The 24,898-nt window shown below is 36.4% G+C and overlaps 2 protein-coding genes across 2 annotated transcripts in view; both read left to right on the forward strand.

Moving 5' to 3' along the window:
- DNASE1L3 (deoxyribonuclease 1L3) overlaps positions 1 to 24,898 on the forward strand; it is a 969,732-nt gene that overhangs the window by 634,060 nt on the left and 310,774 nt on the right. The window lies entirely within an intron of this gene.
- The window catches only part of DNAH12 (dynein axonemal heavy chain 12), a gene marked incomplete at both ends in the record, with an annotated part of 228,478 nt that overhangs the window by 67,283 nt on the left and 136,297 nt on the right, over positions 1 to 24,898 (forward strand). Inside the window, 9 exon segments of the mRNA XM_080674339.1 lie at positions 353 to 478; positions 1,362 to 1,496; positions 2,301 to 2,494; positions 3,057 to 3,300; positions 15,739 to 15,924; positions 16,581 to 16,781; positions 18,837 to 19,031; positions 21,604 to 21,725; positions 21,822 to 22,104. Coding sequence (XP_080530465.1) covers positions 353 to 478; positions 1,362 to 1,496; positions 2,301 to 2,494; positions 3,057 to 3,300; positions 15,739 to 15,924; positions 16,581 to 16,781; positions 18,837 to 19,031; positions 21,604 to 21,725; positions 21,822 to 22,104 — 1,686 coding nt within the window.

Consider the following 24,898-nt stretch of genomic DNA (forward strand, 5'->3'; position numbering starts at 1 on the left):
CACGCCCCCTACTGGGGATGTGCCTGCAACCCAGGTACATGCCCTTGACCGGAATCGAACCTGGGACCCTTGAGTCCGCAGGCCGACGCTCTATCCACTGAGCCAAACCAGTTAGGGCGTAAAATTTTTTTTAAAGCTTTATTTTTTGTATAGAAGTCTGCAGTTGTGTGTTATGAGGTCAAATAAATCCTGCAGCTACTAAAATACCGATCTGATTTGGGTGATATAAAATATCAATTAATCTGAGTCAAATTGAAATTTGAAAGAGTATTAGAAGTTGTTGGTTCTTCTCTCTTTCATATTGCCTTAAATTTTCTATATGGTGTATTATATATAGAGTTTCTTTTTGTAGGAATCAAAACGCCAAATGAATTACTTTTTAGATGTTTTTATATTTCCTCAAGAAGATTTAGCTTTGAATTCAGCTGTCCTTTTATGGCCTTGGAAAATTAATCCCATCTTTGATGAAAATGATGAGGTAAATATATTTTTCAGTATATATTTTATTTTCTGACATTTTAAGCACAGTGTTTATTCAGTTTTCATACATACTTGCTGTCTGCCTTTAAAAAGTAACTTCATGTGTCATTATGAGTTTGGGACTAGCAACATTTATGGCCCTACAGGCTTAGGACAGGCTGTTAGGCTTAACTCACAGTAAGAAGTGAGACGAATGTTAAAAAAGTCAGAACTATGATGTAACTCGATAATAATAGTAAGTACTACACTAAGTTTTTTCCATTTATTAAATAACTTAATACTCACAAAATCCCAGGTAATCTTATTTTCCTCATTTCATAGATCAGAGAAATAAATCTCAGAGAAGTTAAATAACTTGTTCAATATCACAGGGATAAGAAGTAGCAGAATCAGGATTCTGAATATAGTTTAGATTTTGAAAAAGTTCTAATGTAAACCATTTCTTCTAAACTGGAAAATGAGATGGTATTATAGTAGTGAAAAGTCAGGTAAACTAAAGTTCTAATCTAGATTTTGACTTTTATGATTTTATGACATTGGACTTGCCTCTTAACCTTTGTAAGCCTAGGTTTCTTCATCTCTGAAATCAGAATAATAATAATACCTGTGGTAATGTAGATAATAAATGGTAGCTTTTTATTTATTATCCTAGAATTGATAAAATAGTGAAATTATATCTGATTAATAAATAAAAATTGTTACAGTCACTTCGGAAATCTAGGAAAATTTTTGTATGGTTTATTATTCTTTGCATTTTAATATCAGTCAATGTTTTGTTTTTGCTTCTTTAATAGTTATGACTAAAAAAAGTATTAAGATTTCTGATTTGATAACTCCTTTGTAACAAAATAATTAACATGATTTAATTGTCTTTTAAAAAGATAATTGAAGTTGCTAAACATAAAAAAGAAAATGAGCTAATAGCCAAGAGAGAGAAACTGATTTTGGAACTAGAAAAGGAATCACGCCGCATGGAAGAGTTTGCAGAATTTGCAGAACTGGACCGCATGCAACAGGTTTGATAAATATACTAGAGGCCCAATGCATGAAAATTTATGCACTGGAGGGGGTGGTCCCTCAGCCTGGCCTGCCCCCTCTTACAGTCCAGGAGCCCTCAGGGGCAGGAGGCAACCCGGCAACCAGGGGAAGGCAGTGCCCCATCACACCTCTGCTGCTGCCACTGCCGGCAGAGCAAGCCTCGGCCGGCCCTGCTTACTTGAGCCTCAGGAGGCCCTGGGTGGCTGGGCAGCCACCATCCGAGGCTTGCCTGTGCCTCGGGCTGGCCCTGGGCGGCTGGGGGGCTGAGGGGACTGGGAGACTCCAGAGGCAGGTGCTCAGAGTGGCCGGACCCACCTGGGGGCGGGCCCGGCTGTGCTGTGTGCCTGCTGCCCTGGCAGGGCTGAGGGGACTGGGCGCCGCCATCTTGTGGCTGTGGGCGCCACCATCTTTGAGGGTGTGGCAGTCAATTAGCATATTCCCTCCTTATTGGCTGTGGGCACTTCCATCTTTGTGAGGACATGATGCTTAATTGGCATATTCCCTCTTTATTAGATAGGATAAGACAGTAGTTATGGCTGGTTCATAGATTAATACAGGACATGTTTACATAAGTTTAAGAAAAATGTGTCCTTACCATAGCAAGCAAGAGCCTGACTCTTAAGCCTAAAACTGATACTATTTATATGATCTTTTCTGTGGCTTTGTTTTCTAAGATATAACCATACTTTTTGCTGTCATAGTAATGTTGTGAAGTTGATAATTAAAGTTTCTATATAACATTACATCGATATTTTTTGAGATAAAAAATTATTTGCTTTCAGTATGTGACCGATGTAAGACAACTGCAGAAACGTATTCAGGAATCTGAAGAAGCAGTTCAGTTTATTAATAAAGAAGAGGAACTTTTCAAGTGGGAATTGACAAAATATCCTGAACTGGATAAATTGAAAGTTAACATTGAGCCCTATCAGAAGTTTTTTAATTTAGTTTTGAAGTGGCAACGAACAGAAAAACGGTAATTTCTGATAATGTCATAAAAATAAAGCAAATGATATAAAAGGATTCATAAAATGAATGTACTAGCATATTTATTTTTTTGGTTTTGTTAGTTAAGTGTTTAAAGTAGGACTTATTTGTTAATTTGAAAGAGAACCAAGTATCCTAAAGGAGAAGCATCAAATGTTGCTAAAATATCTACCTAAGCTTACTAATACATATGATATGTAAAGTATAACTTAGGTTTTCCAGAGGTGATTCCTTTTTTAATGCAGTTAGTTAATTTGACAACTGTTCACACCAAAAATTAGAAGTATGGAGTCAAATCGACATTTTATTTTGATACTATTAGTTATCCATTTGCAGTCTGGTGCATATTTTAGCCATTCAGGATAGCCGAACTTATGGTTTTAATCTTGTCTCTCTACCATCAGCTCTATCTGTGTGACTAAGAAAACCTGTTAACACTCTTGCCCTCATTTGTTTCTCTTTTAAAATGAGAGATCTAACCTAAAGAACCCCTAAGATTCCTTCAAACTCCAAGTCTCTGAGTTTAATACTGTTTTTTTCTTTTTATTCAGGTGGATGGATGGAGGGTTTTTGGATCTTAATGGGGAAAGCATGGAAGCTGATGTAGATGAATTTTCCCGAGAGATTTTTAAGACACTGAAATTTTTCCAAATGAAACTGAAGAAGGAATTACAAGAAAAAAGAAAGTTAGCAAAAAGACGATCTCTGGGAGAAGAGAAAGTTGAAGAAGAACCAAAAGAGAATCCTACTATTAATATGTGCTCTACAGTAATGGAGAACATAAAAGTTTTTAAGGTATGAACACACTTAATGGTATTTTCAAAAGCCCTGGAAGAGAGAGCTCTTCACATCATCAAGTGTTAACGAAGAGAAATAGATTTGGAAGCAAAACCAAAGGTGAATCCAGAAAACTTGATCTATTCCTGAATCCATGCTTTATTCTTTCCTGATGAAGTCATCAAAATAAATTCCTTCATGGAACAATACTTAACAAAAATAAAAGACTATAACAACTAGCTGCAATGATATAGAGAGGATAAAAAAATTAATAGGACAGACCAGTTAGCCTATACTAAGGTCATCAACACAGTGTGACATTACTTAATTAGGAAAGTTTTGGAGTCACACTACCTAGGTTTATATCACACTACCTAGGTTTATTCTACATATATAGCCTCTTGTACCTCAGTCACCTCATTTATAAAGAGAGGATAATAGTTTTATGACAGTTAATATTGCATCCACCTTCCCAAGGCAACAATGACAATGGTTCTAATGTAGTGTCAAGTTTCTACAGTCAATATACTTGAGTGCCAACTCTGTGATGGGATTTTGAGTATTGTTTCGGTCTGTGTCTAGCACTCTGGGATTCCATGAGCTGTATAAAAAAAATTTAAGTAACTATTTAAACTTATTTTCAATGTATAATGTATTTATATGGTTTGAAAATAGAAAAAGATATATCTGAAAAGTTTCTTTCCGAAGTTTTCATCCATGTAACTCAGGTTACCAGTGTTATTACTTTCTTTTGTATATTTCCACAGTTTAGTTACACATATAACAATGTGATTTTTTTTATCCTTTCATCTTTTTACATAAAATATATCACACTATAGGTACTATTTCCCCCTTTGTTTTTTTAAATAAATCTTTATTGTTCAGATTATTACAGGTGTTCCTCTTTTTTTCCCCCATAGCTCCCCTCCACCTGATTCCCCACCCCACCCCACCCCATGCCCTTACCCCCCGCCACTGTCTTCATCCATAGGTGTAAGATTTTTGTCCAATCTCTTCCCGCACCCCTCACATCATTTCCCCCTGAGAATTGTCAGTCCACTCCCTTTCTATGTCCCTGATTCTATTATATTCACCAGTCCATTCTGTTCTTCAGATTGTTTATTCACTTGATTTTTAGATTCACTTGTTGGTAGGTATGTATTTGATGTCATTTTGTTGTTCATAATTTTTATCTTTACCTTTTTCTTCTTCTTCCTCTTCTTAAAGAATACCCTTCAGCATTTCATGTAATCCTGGTTTGGTGGTGATGAACTCCTTTAGCTTTTTCTTGTCTGTGAAGCTCTTTATCTGACCTTCAATTCTGAATGATAGCTTTGCTGGGTAGAGTAATCTTGGTTGTAGGTTCTTGCTGTTCATCACTTTGAATATTTCTTGCCACTCCCTTCTGGCCTGCATAGTTTCTGTTGAGAAGTCAGCTGACAGTCATATGGGTACTCCCTTGTAGGTAACTAACCGTTTTTCTCTTGCTGCTTTCAAGATTCTCTCTTTGTCTTTTGCCCTTGGCATTTTAATTATGATGTGTCTTGGTGTGGTCCTCTTTGGATTCCTCTTGTATGGGGTTCTGTGCGCTTCCTGGACTTGTAAGTCTGTTTCTTTCACCAGGTAGGGAAAGTTTTCTGTCATTATTTCTTCTAATAGGTTTTCAATATTTTGCTCTGTCTCTTCTTCTGGCACCCCAAAAATTCGGATGTTGGTACGCTTGAAGTTGTCCCAGAGGCTCCTTACACTATCTTCATATTTTTGGATTCTTTTTTCTTTTTGTTTTTCTGGTTGGATGTTTTTGTTTCCTCATATTTCAGATCTTTGGTTTGATTCTTGGGGTCCTTTGATCTATAGTTGAATTTCTGTATATTCTTTATTTCAGACAGTGTATGCTTAATTTCTGACTGGTCCTTTTCCATTTTTTTGGCATTCTCATTAAGGTCCTTGAAGGTCTCACTAAGCTCCTCGGAGGTCTCATCAAGTTTCTCAGCAGTTTTTAGAAGATTCTTGAGTAACCTTATAAATGTGGTTCTGAACTCTATGTCGTCCAATAGTTTGCTTTCCTCCATTTCTTTCATACGTGACATGTTTCTTTGTCTCTGCATTTTGCTGCTTCCCTGTGTTGATGGAGTGGCTTTGTGTAGTAGGTGACCTATAGGAGCCAGTAGCTCAGCCTCCCCAATCACCTGAGGTGGACGCTCTTGGTACACCCCTTTGTGGGCTGAGTGCAAAGTCTTGGTGTAGTTAAGCCTTGATTGCTGTTGGTGCACTGGGAGGAATTGACCTTCAGGCCAATTGGCTGTGAGGACCCGCTGTGTCTATAATGGCAGAACTGCTGCGCTGGAGACACGCTTATGGGGCAGGACTTGTTTCAGTGGGGCTTTGGTGCTCACTGAGTCTGCCTCTTGAATGTGTCACTTATGGATGTGAGGAGTTGAAATCTGGTGTCTCACACTGACCACTAGGTACACTGGCTTCTGGATATCCAATGGGGTGCAGGTCAGCTATTGTCTGAGGCCACCCAGCAGGTGCTACAGTGAGAACTACAGTTTTTCTCCTCTTTGCTTGGGGTTTGGAGGTTTTGGAGCTGACCCAGGCTGCAAGTTTGCTATGTTAAGCTGCGATAGGGCAGGCCATTCATATGCTAAAGCTGCTGCTTGGAGCTTAGGTGGGTTTATAGATTGTGCAGGGCGGTGTCTCAGGGTGTCACTAGGCTAGGGCATGGCAAACAGCGATGGCTGCCAGTAAGCCAGCTCTGTGTCTCCGACTGCATCCCCGCGTCCCATGCCCCAGCGCAGTAAACAATTATTCCTGCGCGCAGCCCTGCAAGCAAGCCACCCTCACTTTCTGACCCGATGGCAGACAGTCCAGCTTCTCCCCGTAGGAGTTTGGGTCCCCCACCTCTCCCCAGAAACTGGAGTTCGGAGTAATCGGGAGCTTGTCTCCCTTCAGGTTGAAAAAAGCAGTGCTCCCAGTCGCCCGCCACCAGCCCGATTCCCGCGCTTCCGTACCTCAGCTTTTCAGAGCTTGTGCACGTCTCAATGCTCTTTTCTCTTTCCTTCTAGTTGGAGAACTTCCACTCAGCCAGCTTTCCCGTGGTTCTGGGTGATAGATGTTTTGTCTTTTAGTTGTAGTTTTGAAATTGTTTTGCGAGGCAGCAGTTTAGGTGTTTACCTACGCCACCATCTTGGATCCTCTCTCCCCCTTTGTTTTGATTAATTTGTCTTGGAGGCCTTTTCTCATTGTATATAGAGTTTTTACATACTTGTTGAGCAGTTGAATAGAATTAGTCTTTTTGTTTTCTGTCCAGCCTCATAAGGAAGTGCTCTCCACACAGGTTGGCAATACTTCTCACAGCTTCTTTCATGAGTGAGAAAATAATGAATTTTTAATGAAGCTAAATTTATCCACTTTGAGAGTATGTTCTTTCTACTTTATAGGTGTTAAAAAATTATTTATTTAACAAATACTTATTGAGTGATTGTTCTATCATGTTCGGATGAATCCTGCAGAATATGATGGCAAGCAAAAACAGGTGATGGTAATAATACTGGAAGGTTAAAACCAAAGTCCTTTTTTAATTTTCTTTATTGATTAAGGTATTACATATATGTCCTTATTCCCCCATTGCCCCACCTTCCCACTCATGCCCTCATGCCCCTGGTGTCTGTGTCCATTGGTTAGGCTTATATGCATGCATACAAGTCCTATGGTTGATCTCTCCCCCTTACTCCCACCCTCCCCTACCTTCCCTCTGAGGTTTGATGGTCTGATTGATGCTTCTCTGTCTCTGGATCTGTTTTTGTTCATCAGTTTATGTTGTTCATTATATTCCACAAATGAGTGAGATCATGTGATATTTATCTTTCTCTGACTGGCTTATTTCGCTTAGCATAAACAACCAAAGTCCTTAATAATCAAAATTAAAAGTTGAATATTCTACAATTCTCCAATTTAAAAAAATAACTTTATTAATAAACATGTCAAATATTTTATCCTACTTATTAATTAATGAGAGAACCAGTAAGATGGTAAGTCTTGTTCAAAGAACATTTGGGGAGCTGAGTACTTACAGGCAATTTAATAAAGGAATGTTAGGAAAAGATTAGTAGTATTGATAATATACCATAACAATTTGCCATTATACCATTTGAAGTTATTTTTTTTTTATTAGCTATAAGTTACTTGCATCTATAGTGGGTAAAAAGCTATAAGTCAACATGTAATTTTACAAAATCTGGGACTTTAGGTAGTAAACAGTGAGTTGAACAATATGCAGTATTTAAACAATTAAATTTTCCATAGGTGGCACGTACCTCATATGACATTGAAAGAACATGCCACAAGCCTTTTATTTTCCTCTCCCCCCAGTTAAAAAAATTAAATTAAAATATAGTTGACATACAATATTAAATTAGTTTCTTTTAATTTTTAAAAATTTATCTTTATTATTGAAAGTATTACAGATGTCCTCTTTTTCCTCCTCACTGACCCCTTTTAGCCCTCATCTGCCCCCCACCCCAGGCCTTCATCACACTGTTGTCTGTGTCCATGGGTTATGCAGATATTAATATTAAATTAGTTTCAGATGTATAAATAAAATGGTTCTATATTTATATACCTTATAATATGATCGTCACAATGAGTCTATTAACCATCTGCCACTGCGCAAAGTTATTACGATATTATTGACTGTATTACCTGTGCTGTACATTATATCCTCATGACTTATATGTCTCACAAGTGGAAGTTTGTACCTCTTATTACCCTTTTTCATCCATATCCACCCACATTCTCTCTGGCAATATCAGTTTGTTCTCAGTATTTGTGTCTGTTCCTGTTTTGTTTTTTCATTTGTTTTCTTGATTCCACATATGTGAAATCATCTGGTATTTGTCTGACTTATTTTACTTAACACAATATCCTCTAGGTCCATATTACAAATGCCGAGATTTCCTTCATTCTTTTTGCTGAATAATACTCCATTGTATGGAGTATTTACTCATTCATCTATTGATGGACACCTAGGTTGCTTCCATATCTTGGCTATCCTATCTAATAAAGAGGGAATATGCAAATTGACCATCACACCATCACAAAGATGGCGGCACCCACAGTGAAGGCGGGATTTCCGTAACACAAGATGGCTGCCCCCACAGCGAAGGCTGAGTTCCTGTAACAAGCCTTAAGGAGCAATCAGCAGAGACCTGAGGCGGCGTGGCGCTGGGCCAGGTCAGGGGACCTGAGCCTGCGTCCCCCACCCGGTGGGGCTTGACAGGGGACCTCAGGCTGCACACCCTGCCCCAGCATCAGGCCGGGGGACCTCAGGCCATGCCCCCCACCTGGCAGGGCTTGACGGGGGACCTCAGGCTGCATCCCCCTCCCCAGCACCGGGCCAGGGGACCTGAGGGTGCACTTGGGGACCTGAGGTTGCGCCCCCTTCCTGGCATGCGCCGGGGGACCTGAGGCTGCGCCCCCCCCCCCACCCAGCGGGGCTTGACAGGGGACCTGAGGTTGCACCCCCTGCCCGGTGGGGCTTGATGGGGGCGGGGCCGGCCAGGTCTGGATCTCGCCCAATGGGGTTGGGGCCAGCTGGGTCTGGGTCTCACATGATTTTGAGGTGCCGCGGGTGGGTGGGGACTTGACTCTGGGTCCCGTGGCACACCCCAGACTCTGACAGGAGGAAGATTTTCATATACATTTTACTAATTTTCTTTCATCTCTGACACTTCTATTATAGAGAAAGGGCAAATAGCAATATTAAAATATTTCCTCTAATTAATCCCCTTTTAATGTGCATGAATTTCGTGCACTGGGCCACTAGTGGTAAATAAAGCTTCAATGAACATAAGGGGGGCATATATCTTTTTAAGTTAGTGTTTTTGTTTTTTTTTTAGATAAATGCCCAGAAGTGGAATTGTAGTCATATGGTAGTTCTATTTCTAATTTGTTTTTTAGGAACTTCCATACTGTTTTCCATTGTGCTGCACTATGTTATAATCTTACCAGTGCACAAGGGTTCCCACTTTTTCACATTCTTGCTAATACTTGTTATTTGTTAACTTTTTTATAACAGCCATTTCTAAAGGTATGAGGTGATATCTCGTGGTTTTGATTTGTATTTCCCTGATGGTTAGTGATGTTGAGTATCTTTTCATATGTTTGTTGGACACCTGTATGTCTTCTTTGAAGAAATATCTTTTCAGGCCCTCTGCCCATTTTTTATTTATTTGTTTATTTGTTTGTTTGTTAATTTTTAGAGAGAGTGGAAGCGAGGGCAGTGGGAAGAAAGAGAGAGAGAGAGAGAGAGAGAGAGAGAGAGAAGCATCAATGAAAGAGACAAATCGATTGGTTGCCTCCCGCATGAGCCCCAACCAGGGCTGCGTATCGCACCACAACCAAGGTATGTGCCCTTGATCAGGAATTGAACTGGCAACCCTTTGGTTTACAGGCCAACACTCTAACCACTGAGCACAACCAGGTCGAGCCCTCTGCCCATTTTAAAAATCAGATAGTTTTGTTTTTATCTTGAGTTTATGAGTTCTTTATGTATTTTGGATATTAACCCCTTATCAGATATGTCACTTGCAAATATCTTCTCTTATTCAGTAGGTTATCTTTTTGCTTTGTTGATGGTTTTCTTTGCTGTGCAAAAACTTGTTTAATGTAGTCCCATTTGCTTATTTTTGCTTTTGTTACCGTTGTCCAGAAAGATATATCCAAAAAAATACTGCTAAAATTGATGTCAAATGTTTACTGCCTATGTTTTCTTCTAAGAGTTCTGTGGCTGTATGTTTTACATTTAAGTCTTTAAACCATTTTGAGGTTATTTTTGTATAAGGTATAAGAAAGTGGTCTAGATTAATTTTTTTGCAAGTGTCTATTCAGTTTTTTGAATACCATGTATTAAAGAGTCTATAATTTCCCCATTTTGTATTCTTGCTTCCTTTGTTGTATGTTAATTGACCATATAAGGGAGGGTTTATTTCTGGGCTCTCAATTCTATTCCATTGATCTATGTGTCTGATTTTGTGACAGTATCACACTGTTTTGATTATATCTTAGGAGTATAGTTTGAAATCAGGGAGTGTGATACCTCCAACTTTGTTTTTCTCAAGATTGCTTTGACAATTCTTGGTCTTTTGTGGTTTTATATAAATTTCAGGATTATTTGTTCTAGTTTTGTGGAAAATGCCATTGTTATTTTGATAGAGATTGCATTAAATCTGTAGATTGCTTTGAATGATATGGACATTTAAAAATATCCTTTCAATCTATGAGCACAGTATATCCTTCCATTGATCATCTTCAGTTTCTTTTTTTATAAAATATATTTTATTTATTTTTTACAGAGAGGAAGGGAGAGGAATAGAGAGTTAGAAACATTGATGAGAGAGAAACATTGATCATCTGCCTCCTGCACACTCCCCACTGGGGATGTGCCTGCAACCAAGGTACATGCCCTTGACCGGAATCAAACCTGGGACCCTTCAGTCCACAGGCCGACACTCTATCCACTGAGCCAAACAGGTTAGGGCCATCTTCAGTTTCTTGCACCAATATATTATAGTTTTCAGAATACAGGTCTTTTACCTTCTTGGTTAAATTTATTGCTAGGCATTTTATTATTTTTGCAATTGTAAGTTGGATTTTTTTTTAAATTTCTCTTTATGATAATTTGTTATTAGTATATAGAAGTGCAGATTTCTGAATATTAATTTTGTATCCTTCAACTTTAGTGAATTCATTTATTCTAATAGTTGTTGGAATCTTTAGGGTTTTCTATATATAGTTTCATGTTATCTGAAGATAGTGATAGTTTTGCTTTTCCTTTTCAATTTGTATGCCTTTTTTTTTCTTGTCTGATTGCTGTGGCTAGGACCTCCGTACTGTGTTGAATAAAAGTGGTAGGAGTGAGCATCCATATCTTGTTCCTGATCTTAGGGGGAAAGCTTTCAGCTTTCACCATTGAGTATAATGTTAGTTATGGGTTTGTCATATATATAGCCATTATTATGTTGGGATATGTTCTCTCCATACCCACGTTGTTGAGTTTATTTTTTATTACAAGTGGATGTTGAATTTTGTCAAATGCTTTTTTGGAATCTATTTAGATGATCTTCTGATTTTTTTGTTTTGTTGTAATCCTCACCCAAGGATATTTTCCCCATTGACTTTTCAAGAGGGTAAGAAGGAGGAAGGAGGGAGGGAGGGAGGGAGAGAGAGAGAGAGAGAGAGAGAGAGAGAGAGAGAGATCTATGTAAGAGAGACACATTGATTGCCTCCCGTCCGTATCCTGACCAGGGCAGGGATGAACCTGCAATTGAGATATGTGCCCTTGACCTGGAATCAAGCCCACAAATATCTTTCCATAAAATTCCACAGTTTCTTTTCCGAGCCACCTCGATGTCTTGCTGTTTGTTTCACTTGCCTTTGAGATGACCCTTTGACTTAAACTCAAGTCAAATGGAAAATGTATTCAGTCCTGTCTTTAAAAAAATAGACAAATATAATCTCCAGTCCTGTCTTTAAAAAAAATAGACAAATAAAATCTCCAGGACTTTTTTCCCAGCTCCTACACTCTTTGTAAGCTCTCACTAACTGTAACCTCTTATTTTATACACTTTTCCTCCTGTAGTCAACCAACTTGGCATCAGAAGTCAATTAAGAATTAATTAATGAAAAAAAATTTTAAATCCTCACCTGAGGATATTTTCCCATTGATTTTTAGAGAGTAGAAGAGAGAGGGAAAGACAGAGAGAAATATCGATGTGAGAGAAACACATCAATTGGTTGCCTCCTGCGTGAGTCCTAACCATAGCCTTCACTGGGGAGGAGCCTGAAACCAAGATATGTGCCCTTGACTAGAAACGAATCCAGGACCCTTTGGTCTGCAGGCCAATGCTCTTTGGTCCACTGAGCCAAACCGGCTAGGATTAAAATACATTTTAAACATTAATAAAAGGTAGCTGGGGCCCTGGTTGGGTGGCTCAGTTGGTTGGAGCATCATCCTATACACCAAAAGGTTGCGGGTTTGATCCCTGGTCAGGGTACATACCTAGGTTGTGGGTTTGATCCTTGATCAGGGCATGTACAGAAGACAACTGACCAATGTTTCTCACATCAATATTTTTTTTCTTCTCTCTCTCTCCCTTCCTCTCTCCTAAATCAATTAAAAAAAAACATACACACCAAAAACATATTGAGTGAAGATTAGAAAAAGGAAGCCAGGATTTTGATAGGGATTGCATTGAATTTATAGATTGACTTGGAAAGTATTGCTATCTTCATAACATTAATTCTTCCAGTGTATGAACATGGAATGTCTTTCTATTTATTTAGGTTTTCTCTAATTTCTTCTAAAATTATTTGTAATTAATAGTGTATAAGTCTTATACTTCTTTTATACTTCTTGATGCTGTTGTAACTGGGGTTTTCCCCTTACTTTAAATTTTGTATTGTTTATTTCTAGTTTATAGAAATACAATAGAGTTTTATAAATTGATATCGTATCCTGCAACCTTGCTGAACTCATTTATTAGTTCTCACAGTTTTTAAATGAATTCTTTAGGATTTTCTGTTTACAAGATCATATCATCTGAAAATAGAGATAGTTTTACTAGTACTTCTTCCTTTCCAAACTAAATGATTTTTATTTATTTATTTATTTATATTTTATTTAATTGTCTAGGATATTGACATTAGCTAGAGTCTTCTAGCTCAGTATTTTCATAATCTGGGTCATACAAATTGACTTTTGACCCTCAGGGGTCTCCAACATGGTAGGAGAAATAGACTATGGACAACTAGTTGTAATACAAAGCATAATGAAGAAATTCTTAGGGAGAGGATACCAGTATCCTATGAGAGAATATAACATGGAGCAATTAATTTTGCCATTTGAAGAACAGATAAGGCTTTACTAAGGAGGTGACCAGAAATACCTATGATTTTGATGAGCTTGCTTTGAATTGGATTGGGAAGAGGAAAATATAAGTAAGTATTCTTTTTTTAAAAACACATTTCTATTACATAATATTTGAAGAATATATGTAAAATGTATGTAACTTACAAAGTATAACAAGAAAATGAACACCCATTAACCCTTCCCTCTACTTTAAAGTTAGATTATCAGTCCTTCTGCTTCTCTCTGTGTATTCCTTCCCTATTTTATCCCTTTAATACTTTTACAGATAAATGCATTATAAATTCTGTGTTTGTGATTCTCTTGCTTTTAAAAAAAATCAATTTGTATATAACAAGTCATAAAAATATATCATGCACATATAGTCTTCTGTGACTTGATTTTTTTTTTCACTTAATGTTACGTTTCTAAGATTCCTCCACATTCTTGGGTGTAAGTGTAGTTCCTTCATTTTCACTGCTAGATATTATTGCTTACCTAATTTATTGATTTTCCTACTTACAATCATGTGAACAAAAATCTCTCCTCTCGTAGTACTTACATTCTACTTATATTTCATATTTCTTCTTCTGTGAAGTGCCTATGTATGTCTTTGGAATCTTCTGTCATTGTTTGGTTATTGTTTCTTTCTATTGTTAATTTGTGGAATTTTTCTAATAAATGCTGGATAATAACTCTTTGTCACTTATATAATAATGAATCCATCAATGCATGGCATTTATCTCTATTTATTTAGTTTTTCTTTTATAAGTTATATAGTTTCTCCAAAATAGCTTTGCACAGCTTTCATTTGATTTATCTGTAGGCACATTATTTTGTTGTTGTTGCATTTGTAAATTGATATTTTTGTTAATTATATTTTTTATCTGAAGCTGGTATATAGAAGTTCTATTTAATTTTTATATTACATCCAGCCACTATACAGAGACAATAATCTGTGAACAATGTCAGTTTTTTCTTAATTGCTATTCCTCATATATTTTATTTATTTATATTAACTTCTTCACTGGCTGAGACCTCACTCTAGTGTTGAGTAGAAGTAGTCATAATGGGTATGCTTATCTTGTTTCTAGTTTTAAAGAAAATGTTCTAGACTGGAAACTATAAAAACCCTAGAAGAAAACATAGGCAGTAAAATCTCAGACATTTCTTGTAGCAATGGTTTTTGTTTTTTTTTTTTTGATATATCTCCTCAGGCAAGGGAAACTAAATAAAAAATAAACAAATGAGACCACATCAAATTAAAAAGTTTTTGCACAGCAAAGGAAAACTATCAGCAAAATAAAAAAACAACCTACTGAATGGGAGAACATATTTGCAGACACATCTGATTAAGACTTAATATTCAAAATTTATAAAGAACTTAGAAAGCTCAACACCAAAAAGCCAAACAATCCAGTTAAAAAATGGGAAAAGGACCTGAATAGACATTTCTCCAAAGAGGAATTACAGATGGCCAATAGACATATGAAAAGATGCTCAATGTCACTAATCATCAGAGAAATGCAAATTAAAACCACAATGAGGTTATTAACTCACACCTGTCAGAATGGCTATCATCAATAAATCAACAAACAAGCGTTGGTGAGGATGTAGAGAAAAGAGAATCCTCATGTACTGTTTGTGAAAATGCATATTGGTGCAGCCACTATGGAAAACAGTACGGAGTATATAAAATAATTAAAAATGGAACTGCCTTATGGCCCAGATTTCACTTCTGAGAATTTATCTGAAAAAAAAACCTGAAACACTAATTCGAAAGAATATAAGCACCCCTGTGTTCATTGCAGTGTTATTTACAATAACCAAGATTTGGAAGCAGCCCAAGTGTCCATCAGTAGATGAGTGGATAAAAGAGCTATGGTACATTTGCACAATAAAATACTACTCAGCCGTAAAAAGAAAGTAAAAAAGAAAAAGTTCACCCTTTGCAACAGAATGGATAGACCTGGAGAACATTATGCTTAGTGAAAGAAGCCAGTCAGAGAAAGACAAGTACCATATGATTTCACTCATATGTAGAATTTAATGAACAAAATGAACAAGCAAAATAGAGACAGAATCATAGAAAAAAAAGTTCTAATGTCAGTAGTGTGAATGATAAACTTAGTGTTTTTGTTGAATATCTAATTTTCATTTCCAAACCTAAGTTATATTTTAGCATTTTTGTGCAGGCTTTCTCCCCCTTTTCATGTTATGTGTATGTGTGTGCTTATATTATGTTATCTTATACTATATATTTCTGCATATAACATGTATAGCAACTTTGTACTTCTATAATAATGCAATAAGTTTAATTACCATAGTTTTATCATATAATTTAATATCTGATAGAACATTTACCCCCTCTTCTTTTTCACTCTTATAATTTTCTTAGCTATTTCTACATGTTTATTTGTGCAGATGAATTTTAGAATAATTTTGTTAGTTTGTCTTCCCCCTCTAAATCTAATTGGGATTTTGATTATACTCATTAAATATATTAAATAATTTTAAGTGACACATTGTTTTTATATTTTTACCATTAGGAAAATATCCCTACTGTCTCCATCCTATGCAATCCAGGAATGAGAGCACGTCACTGGAAGCAGATGTCAGAAATTGTAGGCTATGACTTGACTCCAGACTCTGGAACTACACTGAGAAAAGTTTTAAAATTAAACCTTTCACCATACTTGGAACAATTTGAAGTGATAAGTGCAGGTGCAAGCAAGGTGAACCTGAAGATCAACTGAAATACTTTATTTAATGAGTTTGTTAATCAAATAATTGTGGTTTTGTTGTGGTTGATGCATAGCACTGGCTAGCAGTCGGAGGAGATGGGGGAAAGTGATAGAGGACCACTCTTCCCCCCCGCACACACACACACACTTCCTACTTAGTTCTACTGAATCTAAACTAGAAATGGCTCATTTGACCTCTTCTTAATTCCACCACATTCCGATATGCATGGATGATATGCTAGTCTTGATATATAATCTTTCTATTAATAATATTGGGTGGATGTGTGTGGCATGTGATGTGTTGTATGTATTCTAGCAGAATAACTATAGTCCTTAAGGGTTCTTGAAATACTCAGAAAGCATCTTCAGATTATAGACTGGAGAAAAGATACTTTAGGGGAAGCCCAGGAGGTATTCTATTCTATTGTCTATTTCAGTACTGACAACAAGTTTTCATAGCAAATGCATTTTTAAAACTACATCATCATTCTTTTTAGGAATTTTTAAATTGTTTTAAAAACTTTTCTAATTTAATTACAGTGTAGCCACAGATTATTTTAAGGCATATACTTACTGAATTTACTAGGGAAAGTCAATACAGTAAATAAGATTCTTTTTTCACAATCTCATTCTTTCCTCCATTTTAGGAATTTTCATTAGAGAAGGCCATGCATACAATGATGGGAACTTGGGATGATATTGCTTTTCATATAAGTCTATATCGTGAAACTGGAGTCTGTATTCTTTCTTCAGTAGATGAGATTCAGGCTCTCCTTGATGATCAAATTATAAAAACTCAGACAATGAGAGGATCACCTTTCATTAAACCATTTGAAAAAGAGATCAAGGTATGTTAAACAGGATAGCTCCTGGTCATTTGCAAAAATTGCAATCTTATTACATATACTAGAGGCCCGGTGCATGAAAGTTGTGCATGGGGCGCCCCTCAGCCTGGCCTGCACCCTCTCCAATCCTGGACCGCTGGCTCCTAACTGCTCACCTGCCTGCCTGCCTGATCACCCCTAACCACTCTGCATGCCTGCCTGATCACCCTAACTGCTCTCCCCTGCCGGCCTGATCACCCCTAACTGTCTCTGCCTCGGCCCCCACCACCATGGCTTTGTCTGGAAGGATGTCCAGAAGACGTCCTGTCTAGCATATTACCCTTTTATTAGTATAGATACTTTTGTGGAAATAAGTCAGTTTGTTGGATAGCTTTGGAGAAATGCAGGAAGAGATATTTAAAAATTCATGTGGAACTATATAGAACAGATCTGAGACATTAATTCTAATGATTTTGAAAAGCACACATTATGTTTTATTAAAAAAAATCATCTCCTGCTCAGCTGGTGTGGCTCAGTGGTGGAGCATTGACTTATGAACTAGGAGGTTGAAGTTCGATTCTCAGTCAGGGCACATGCCCAGGTTGTGGGCTTAATCCCAGATGTGGAGTGTGCAGGAGGCAGGCAATCAATGATTCTCTCTCATCATTGATGTTTCTATCTCTCTCTCTCTCTCTCTCTCCCTTCCTCTCTGAAATCCATAAAAAAAATATTCTCCAATGACAACAATAGACTTGGAAGGAAAACAGTTGGTATTATTAATTGTAACATTAAACAGCCTAGTCCCTGTTCCATGTTATGTTCTTTTAATTTGTAGTGAAGTTCTGTATACCATGCTTTAATTATATTTCTGAACAACTAGCTTGAGGGTCTGTTAGAATAATGAATTATTTTTCACTTGAGAAAAAAAGTTATATTTGAGACTATTAGGTTATTTAATATTAGAGGCCTGGTGCACGAAATTTGTGCACTGGGCGGGGGGAGGTCCCTCAGCCTGGCTTGTACCCTCTTGCAGGCCATATGCCCGGGTTATGGGTCATATGCAGAAGGTGGCTGATCAATGATTCTCTCTCATCATTGATGTTTCTATCTTTCTCTCCCTCTTCCTTTCTCCTTGAAATCAATAAAAATATATTTTTTAAAAAACCAAGGTAGACTGGTTTTAATTTAAGTATAGATGGTGTTTTTACAAAAGGCCTTGGCTCTTGATATTCAGATTAGACAGAGTTGTGTTCTTCCAAAAGGACATAACGCTGCACATTTTCTCATGAATCAGGCTGACCTAGACTTTCCTGATATGTCTTTTGCAGAAATTTCTTGTCTAACAAGGTAGAATTTACAAGATAAGTTTAAAAGCTCTTTTAGAGCTTTAAAAACAATAAAATATGAGGTCTAATCTCTTGACATATTGGACCTTAGGCCGAATATTTAAGAATCAAAGAGAGATTATATGAATGACTTTAACTAATGAAATATCTTACTGAGTCTTGGAGACCTGTGAGAGTAAGGAGACTTTGATTTTTCTCCCAAATTGTGTTGCTGTGGATCAGCGTTTTTCAACATGGCACTAAAGACATTTTGTGTTAAATAATTCTTTGTTGTGAGGGTTGTCCTGTACATTGTAGGAAATTTAGCAGCATCCCTGGCTTCTGCTAACTAGATTTAGTAGCACCCTCATCCCATCGGTTGTGACAAATGAGAATGTCTCCAGACATTGTCAAATGTTCCTTGGGATGGGGGACAAAATAGCCCGTAGGTTGATAACCATTGATGTAGATCAGGGTATATTCCTGGATGCCTTTTGGATGTGGGATGGTTTACCTAGTGATTAGGAAATTGGTCTAAATAACTACAGTCATTTCCAATTATGAGTTCCAATGATTTAGGAAAACTTCAGACCTCCTAGTGTTTTTCTAAACCCCTGTGAGACACCCATTAAGTGATCTTGGGCTGTTGTGCATTGATTTAAAAATAACAGTAAAATTTAAATACACATTTATTGCTATAACTTACTATTTTTCTTTAATAACTGGGATTTAGTACACTATGTTTTTCATTAAGGCCTGGGAGGACCGTTTGATTCGAATACAAGAAACGATTGATGAATGGTTAAAAGTACAAGCTCAATGGCTATACTTGGAGCCCATTTTTTGCTCTGAGGATATCATGCAACAGATGCCAGAAGAAGGACGTCAATTTCAGACAGTAGACAGACATTGGAGAGATGTTATGAAGTTTTGTGCAAAAGATCCAAAGGTGTAGTATTTGTTTTTTCTCTTACAAATAAAGGGGAACCTTTATTTTGGGCTATTAAAAAAGGCATTTGGCTTTTTTTCTGATTAAAAAAATAAAAACATGCTCATTGTATAAAAACTGTAAAGTTCAGAAAAATGTAAGAAAGCATTAAAGCAATTTTACTTTTCAATTCATAAGATATATTACTTATAATTATTTTACATCAGATTGGTTTCAACTGTATATTTCTATGATACATGCTCTGTATGTTGCATTGTGTGCCGACCACCCAAAGTCAAATCATCTTCCAGACGTCACCATATATTTGACCCCCTTTACCCTTTACTAACCCCAAACCCCTTCCTTCTGGTAACCACAGTACTGTTGTGTGTGTATATGAGTTTTTATTTGTTTTTATTATTTATTCATTGTTGCTTTCAGTTTTATATCCCACATATGAGTGAAATCATATGGTTCTTACCTTTTTCTGACTGACTTATTTCACTTTAGCATGATATTCTCAAGTTCCATCCATGTTGTTGCAAATGGCAGTATTCATCTTTTCTTATGGCTAAGTACTATTGTATATATGTACCACATTCTCTATCAAAGGACACTTTGGTTGTTTACATGTCTTGGCCACCGTGAATAATGCTGCAATGAATATAGGAGTGCATATACCTTTGCAAAGAAATGTTTTCAAAATTTTTGGGTAGATACCCAGAAGTGGGGCTGCTGGGTCATATGGTAACTCTATTTTTAAGTTTTTGAGGAGCCTCCATACTCTTCCATAATGGCTATACCAGTTTACATTCCCACCAGCAGTGGGAATCTTTCTTCACAACCTCTCCAACACTTGTTATTACTTGTCTTGTTGGTAGTAGCTATTCTAACAAGTGTGAGATGATAGGACATTGTAGTTTTGATTTGCATTTCTCTAACAGCTAATGAGGTTGAGCATCTTTTTATATATCTGTTGGCCATTTGTATGTCTTCTTGGGAGAAGTGTTCGGTCCTCTGCCCATTTAAAATTGTATTATTCATTTGGCGTTGAGTTGTATGTGTTCTTTATATATTTTGGATATTAACTACTTATCGAATGGTAGGGCTGCTTCACATGTACATGTAACTCACTTCACATGTACATTTAACTCACTGCTCCCCTCCTCTTGTAAAATAAATAGTAAAATAAAATGGAGAGAGAGAGAGAGAGAGAGAGAGAATAGTGCAGGTGATTCCACTCAATGCCTATATGCTTGGGAGTGAAGGGAAAAAAAGAATCTGAGGTTTTCTTAGTTGGTTGCATTTGTTATCTCTCTCCTAGTGAGTGTAGTACCTTGCTTAGTGTGAGTCTAATATTGAAAGACATACTATGCATTTTTTCATATACATATTATGCAAAGTCCACTTTAAAAACTCTAGTATTCAACTTAAGAATTTGTTTCACTGCTGGATGAAAAAGTAGCTGTGCTGGACTTCCTGAGAGTAAACAGTACACTGATATTTATGAGTCACAAGGATTTTGCCTTATATGCTGACTTTAGATCCTTTGTGAGACATGATTTACAGATGAGAAGTCAGAAATTTTTTTCTGCAAAAGACCAGATGGTAAATATTTTGGGCTTTGTGAAACGTAGTTTTTCTTTTCTCTTTTTCTCCCCAACAAGACAACTCTGCTATCATTGCAGTGAGAAAGCAACTGGACAATTCATCACTGAATGGATGTGCCTGTGCTAAGTAAAATTGTTTATAGACCCTGACATTGTTGTGTGCCATGAAATATTATTTTAATTTTTTTAACTCTTTAAAGCTGTAAAAACAGCCCTGGTTGGTGTTGCTCAGTGGTTAGAGTGTTAGCTAATGAATTGAAGGATTGCAGGTTTGATTCCTGGTCAAGGACACGAATCTGGATTGCAGGTTGGATCCGGCCAGTCCAGGTGAATGCAGGAGGCAACCAATTGATGTGTCTTTCTCACTTCGATGTTTCTCTCTCTCCCTTTCTGTGTCTCTCTCCCCTTCCGTTCCTCCCTTTCACTCTCTCTCTAAAAAAAAAAAAAAAAGGGAAAAAATCCTCAGGTGAGGATTAACAAAACAAAGAAACAAAACAAACAAAAAGGTGTAAAAATAATTCTTCACTTGTGGGCCATAAAAAAACTGGCAGCACGATGTATACATACATAAAAAAATCAAAGTACAATTTTTATTTGTTAATTATACTTCATAAAACTGGAAAAAGAAAAAGTGGTAGCAGGCTGGATTTAGCCCATGGGATGCCGTTTGCCAACTCATACATCTACATTGTTAAGTTTGTAGTTGACAGTTATAAATGTAAAAATTGTATCACACACCAACCTAATTCTTCAAATACTAGTAGATACATCACTTTTTAAAAAAGTATATAAGAGAAATGAAAATATGCATGACAGTCATAACTTCTCATTTGTAACTAGCATTTTGGACTAGAAGAGTTGAAGTTTATTGAATTTTATGACAATTTTCATACACCTTTTGACATATAACATAGATTAATGTTTAGGTCTTATAATTATATCTAGTATACAAGTGATGAACTGAATGCATATGTTTCTTTTAGGTTCTTGCTGCTACTTCTTTAACAGGTTTATTGGAAAAACTACAGAACTGCAATGAACTTTTGGAGAAAATTATGAAAGGGCTTAATGCATATCTTGAAAAAAAACGACTTTTCTTCCCTCGGTATGATGGATAATCAGTTGTGCTATACTTGAAATCACTTTCTGATGTGTGATGAATTATAACTAAAGCTTTTGTATTTGCATGTTTTTTCTCTAGTTTTTTCTTCTTATCTAATGATGAAATGTTAGAGATTTTGTCAGAGACCAAAGATCCACTTAGAGTTCAGCCTCATTTAAAAAAATGCTTTGAGGGCATTGCTAAATTGGAGTTCCTTCCCAATTTGGACATTAAGGCCATGTATAGTTCTGAAGGTGAGCGCGTGGAGCTGATTGCACTTATTTCCACGTCTGCAGCACGAGGTGCTGTGGAAAAGTGGCTCATTCAAGTGGAAGATTTAATGCTCCGGAGTATTCATGATGTGATTGCTGCAGCCAGGCTGGTACGTTTCCTAGGATTTAATGTATACCTGATATTCTGTAAATGCTTTCTTTTAGGAGGTTTTGAATGGGTATCAGTAAGTTAACATTTAAAGTTCTTACTATTTACAACCATTTATTATTTTATTTACTCTTTTGTTGTTTCTAACAATATTAGTAAGAATTAATGATAATATGTGATTATGTGCTACAAAAGAATAATAATAATAAAGTGTATATAATTTAGAATGGGGGTGGTGGTCCTAGTGATAGACAATTAGAGGAAGTAAAATTGAGACTGAGAACCAAAGCATAAGTAGGAATTAACCAAGTAAAGAACAAATAGAAGACCATCTTGGTATCCTGTGTAAAGGCCCTGGGATCAGAAAAAAACTCCAAATCAGGTGTTAAATGCATGATCTAGTTCACTTACTGTGGTTTACACTTAATTACTTAAAAACTTCAAACTTGAAATGACTTGAACAAACATTAAAGGAGGAATTAAAAGAGGATGTATATTTGAAAGAAATATAACACCTAAGCATTACATGTACCTCACTTATGCTAATCCAGTTAACCTACTTTTGAATGATAAACTTCAGTATATATCTGCTTTGGGGGACTACAAAGAAACATGTAGTTTAAAAAAAATCATTTAAAAAGGCATTGCATATTTTCAAAAGAAGACAGAAGGAAGGCCAAGAGACACATGAAAACATACTCAAAGTCACTAATTATCCGAGAGATGCAAATCAAAACGACAATGCGATACCATCTCACACCTATCAGAATGGCTATCATCAATAAATCAACAAACGACAAGTGTTGGCGAGGATGCGGAGAAAAAGGAACCCTTGTGCACTGCTGGTGGGAATGCAGATTGGTGCAGCCACTGTGGAGAACAGTATGGAGTTTCCTCAAAAAACTGAAAATGGAACTCCCATTTGACCCAGTAATCCCACTCCTAGGAATATATCCTAAGAAACCAGAAACACCAATCAGAAAGGATATATGCACCCCTATGTTCATAGCAGCACAATTTACAATAGCTAAGATTTGGAAACAGCCTAGGTGCCCGTCAACAGATGACTGGATCAGAAAACTATGGTACATCTACACAATGGAATACTATGCTGCCATAAAAAAGAAATTACTACCATTTGTAGGCACCTGGATGGAATTAGAGAACATTATGCTAAGTGAAATAAGCCAGTCAATGAAAGAAAAATACCACATGATCTCACTCATTTGGGGATAATGAAAAACATTATAAACTGATGAACCAAAAGACAGTTACAGAGGCAGTAAAGCATCAAACAGACTGTCTAATTACAGCAGTAAGGTTAGGGAGAGGTGGGGGAAATAAGAGATCAACTGAAGGACTTGTATACATGCATATAAGAGTAACCAACGGATGCAAAACATTGGGGGGTGAGGGCATGTATGGGAGTGGGGTGGGGGGGGCAATGGTAAGATATGTACACATATAATACCTTAATAAAAATTTGAAAAAAAAATAAAAATAAAAATAAAAATAAAAAGGCATTGCAGCCTTATATCCAGCAACTCACTTTATGTGAGTGAGGTATCCTTTTTCCTTTACCAAGAGCTCAGGAAGCTCATAATCTTACAGTGCATATTATGTTCAGCTTCAGTGTTCCTATAGATAAATATTGACTTTTCCTCTCTTTTTTCTATTTATGACTCTAAACAAACTAAAACACATAGGAAAGAATCAACATTTCCCATCAAGTATTTCCTTAATAAATATAGAAATGTATTTTCTATGTACCTAGTAATGGCTCATCCATTCTTTGAAACTCATCCTTCTTTGAACTTAGGTTAGCTTGTCATTTGCATTTATTTCTAAATATTACTAATCAAAAGGTATTTTAATAATGTATATATATATATATACACACACATATATATATATAGCCTTAGGTTTATATCTAAAGCATGTTGAAAATGGTGTTATATTAAAGATGATGTTGTATTAAATATATAGTTTCTATTAGCATCAACTTCAAACTTTGTTCTGTAGCTGTTGTTTTTTTTTCAATTTATCATTTGGATCTGCTATTATCATTTACTTTTGAATTAAGTTATTTTTTAAACCACCAAATCTCTTTAAATACATAAAAATGTTAGAAAGACATGAAAGTATACTTTGAAGTCAAAAGCCCTGATTGTTCAATATAACTGAACAAAATACAGGGTGAAGCAAAAGTAGGTTTTTAATTGTGAGCATGTGAAACACAGAGATTATTATTATTTAGTAATTATATTATTTTCCATTGGAACAACTGTAAACTTACTTTTGTCCCACCCTATATATGATTATTCAAATGATATACTCTGGTCATACAAATTTTTAGAATTGCTGTGGATTAATAATACAAGGGCTCTAACTACTAGGCCAATTTTCCACTAAATTGTATAAGTCTCCTTTTACATAATTTATTAGACTGATTTATTTATTTATTTTTAAAAATGTTTTTATTGATCTTAGAGAGAGAGGGAGAGAGAGAGATAGAAACATTGATGAGAGAGAAACATTGATCATCTGCCTTCTGCATGCTCCCCACTGAGGATTGAGTCCATAACCTGGGCATGTGGCCTGATTGGGAATTGAACCAGTGACCTCTTGGTCCACGGGACAACACTCAACCAACTGAGCCATACTGGCTGGGCTGATTTATTTTTTTACAGTTTAATTTCTGTAATAGAAGTAATATGTATTCTAACAGAAGTAATATGTATTCTATTCGTAAAACTTGACAACTCTCCACAGCAAAAGAAGATAAAAATTATATA

Source organism: Plecotus auritus (assembly GCF_963455305.1).
Source record: "Plecotus auritus genome assembly, chromosome: 6".
Classification (NCBI taxonomy): domain Eukaryota; kingdom Metazoa; phylum Chordata; class Mammalia; order Chiroptera; family Vespertilionidae; genus Plecotus; species Plecotus auritus.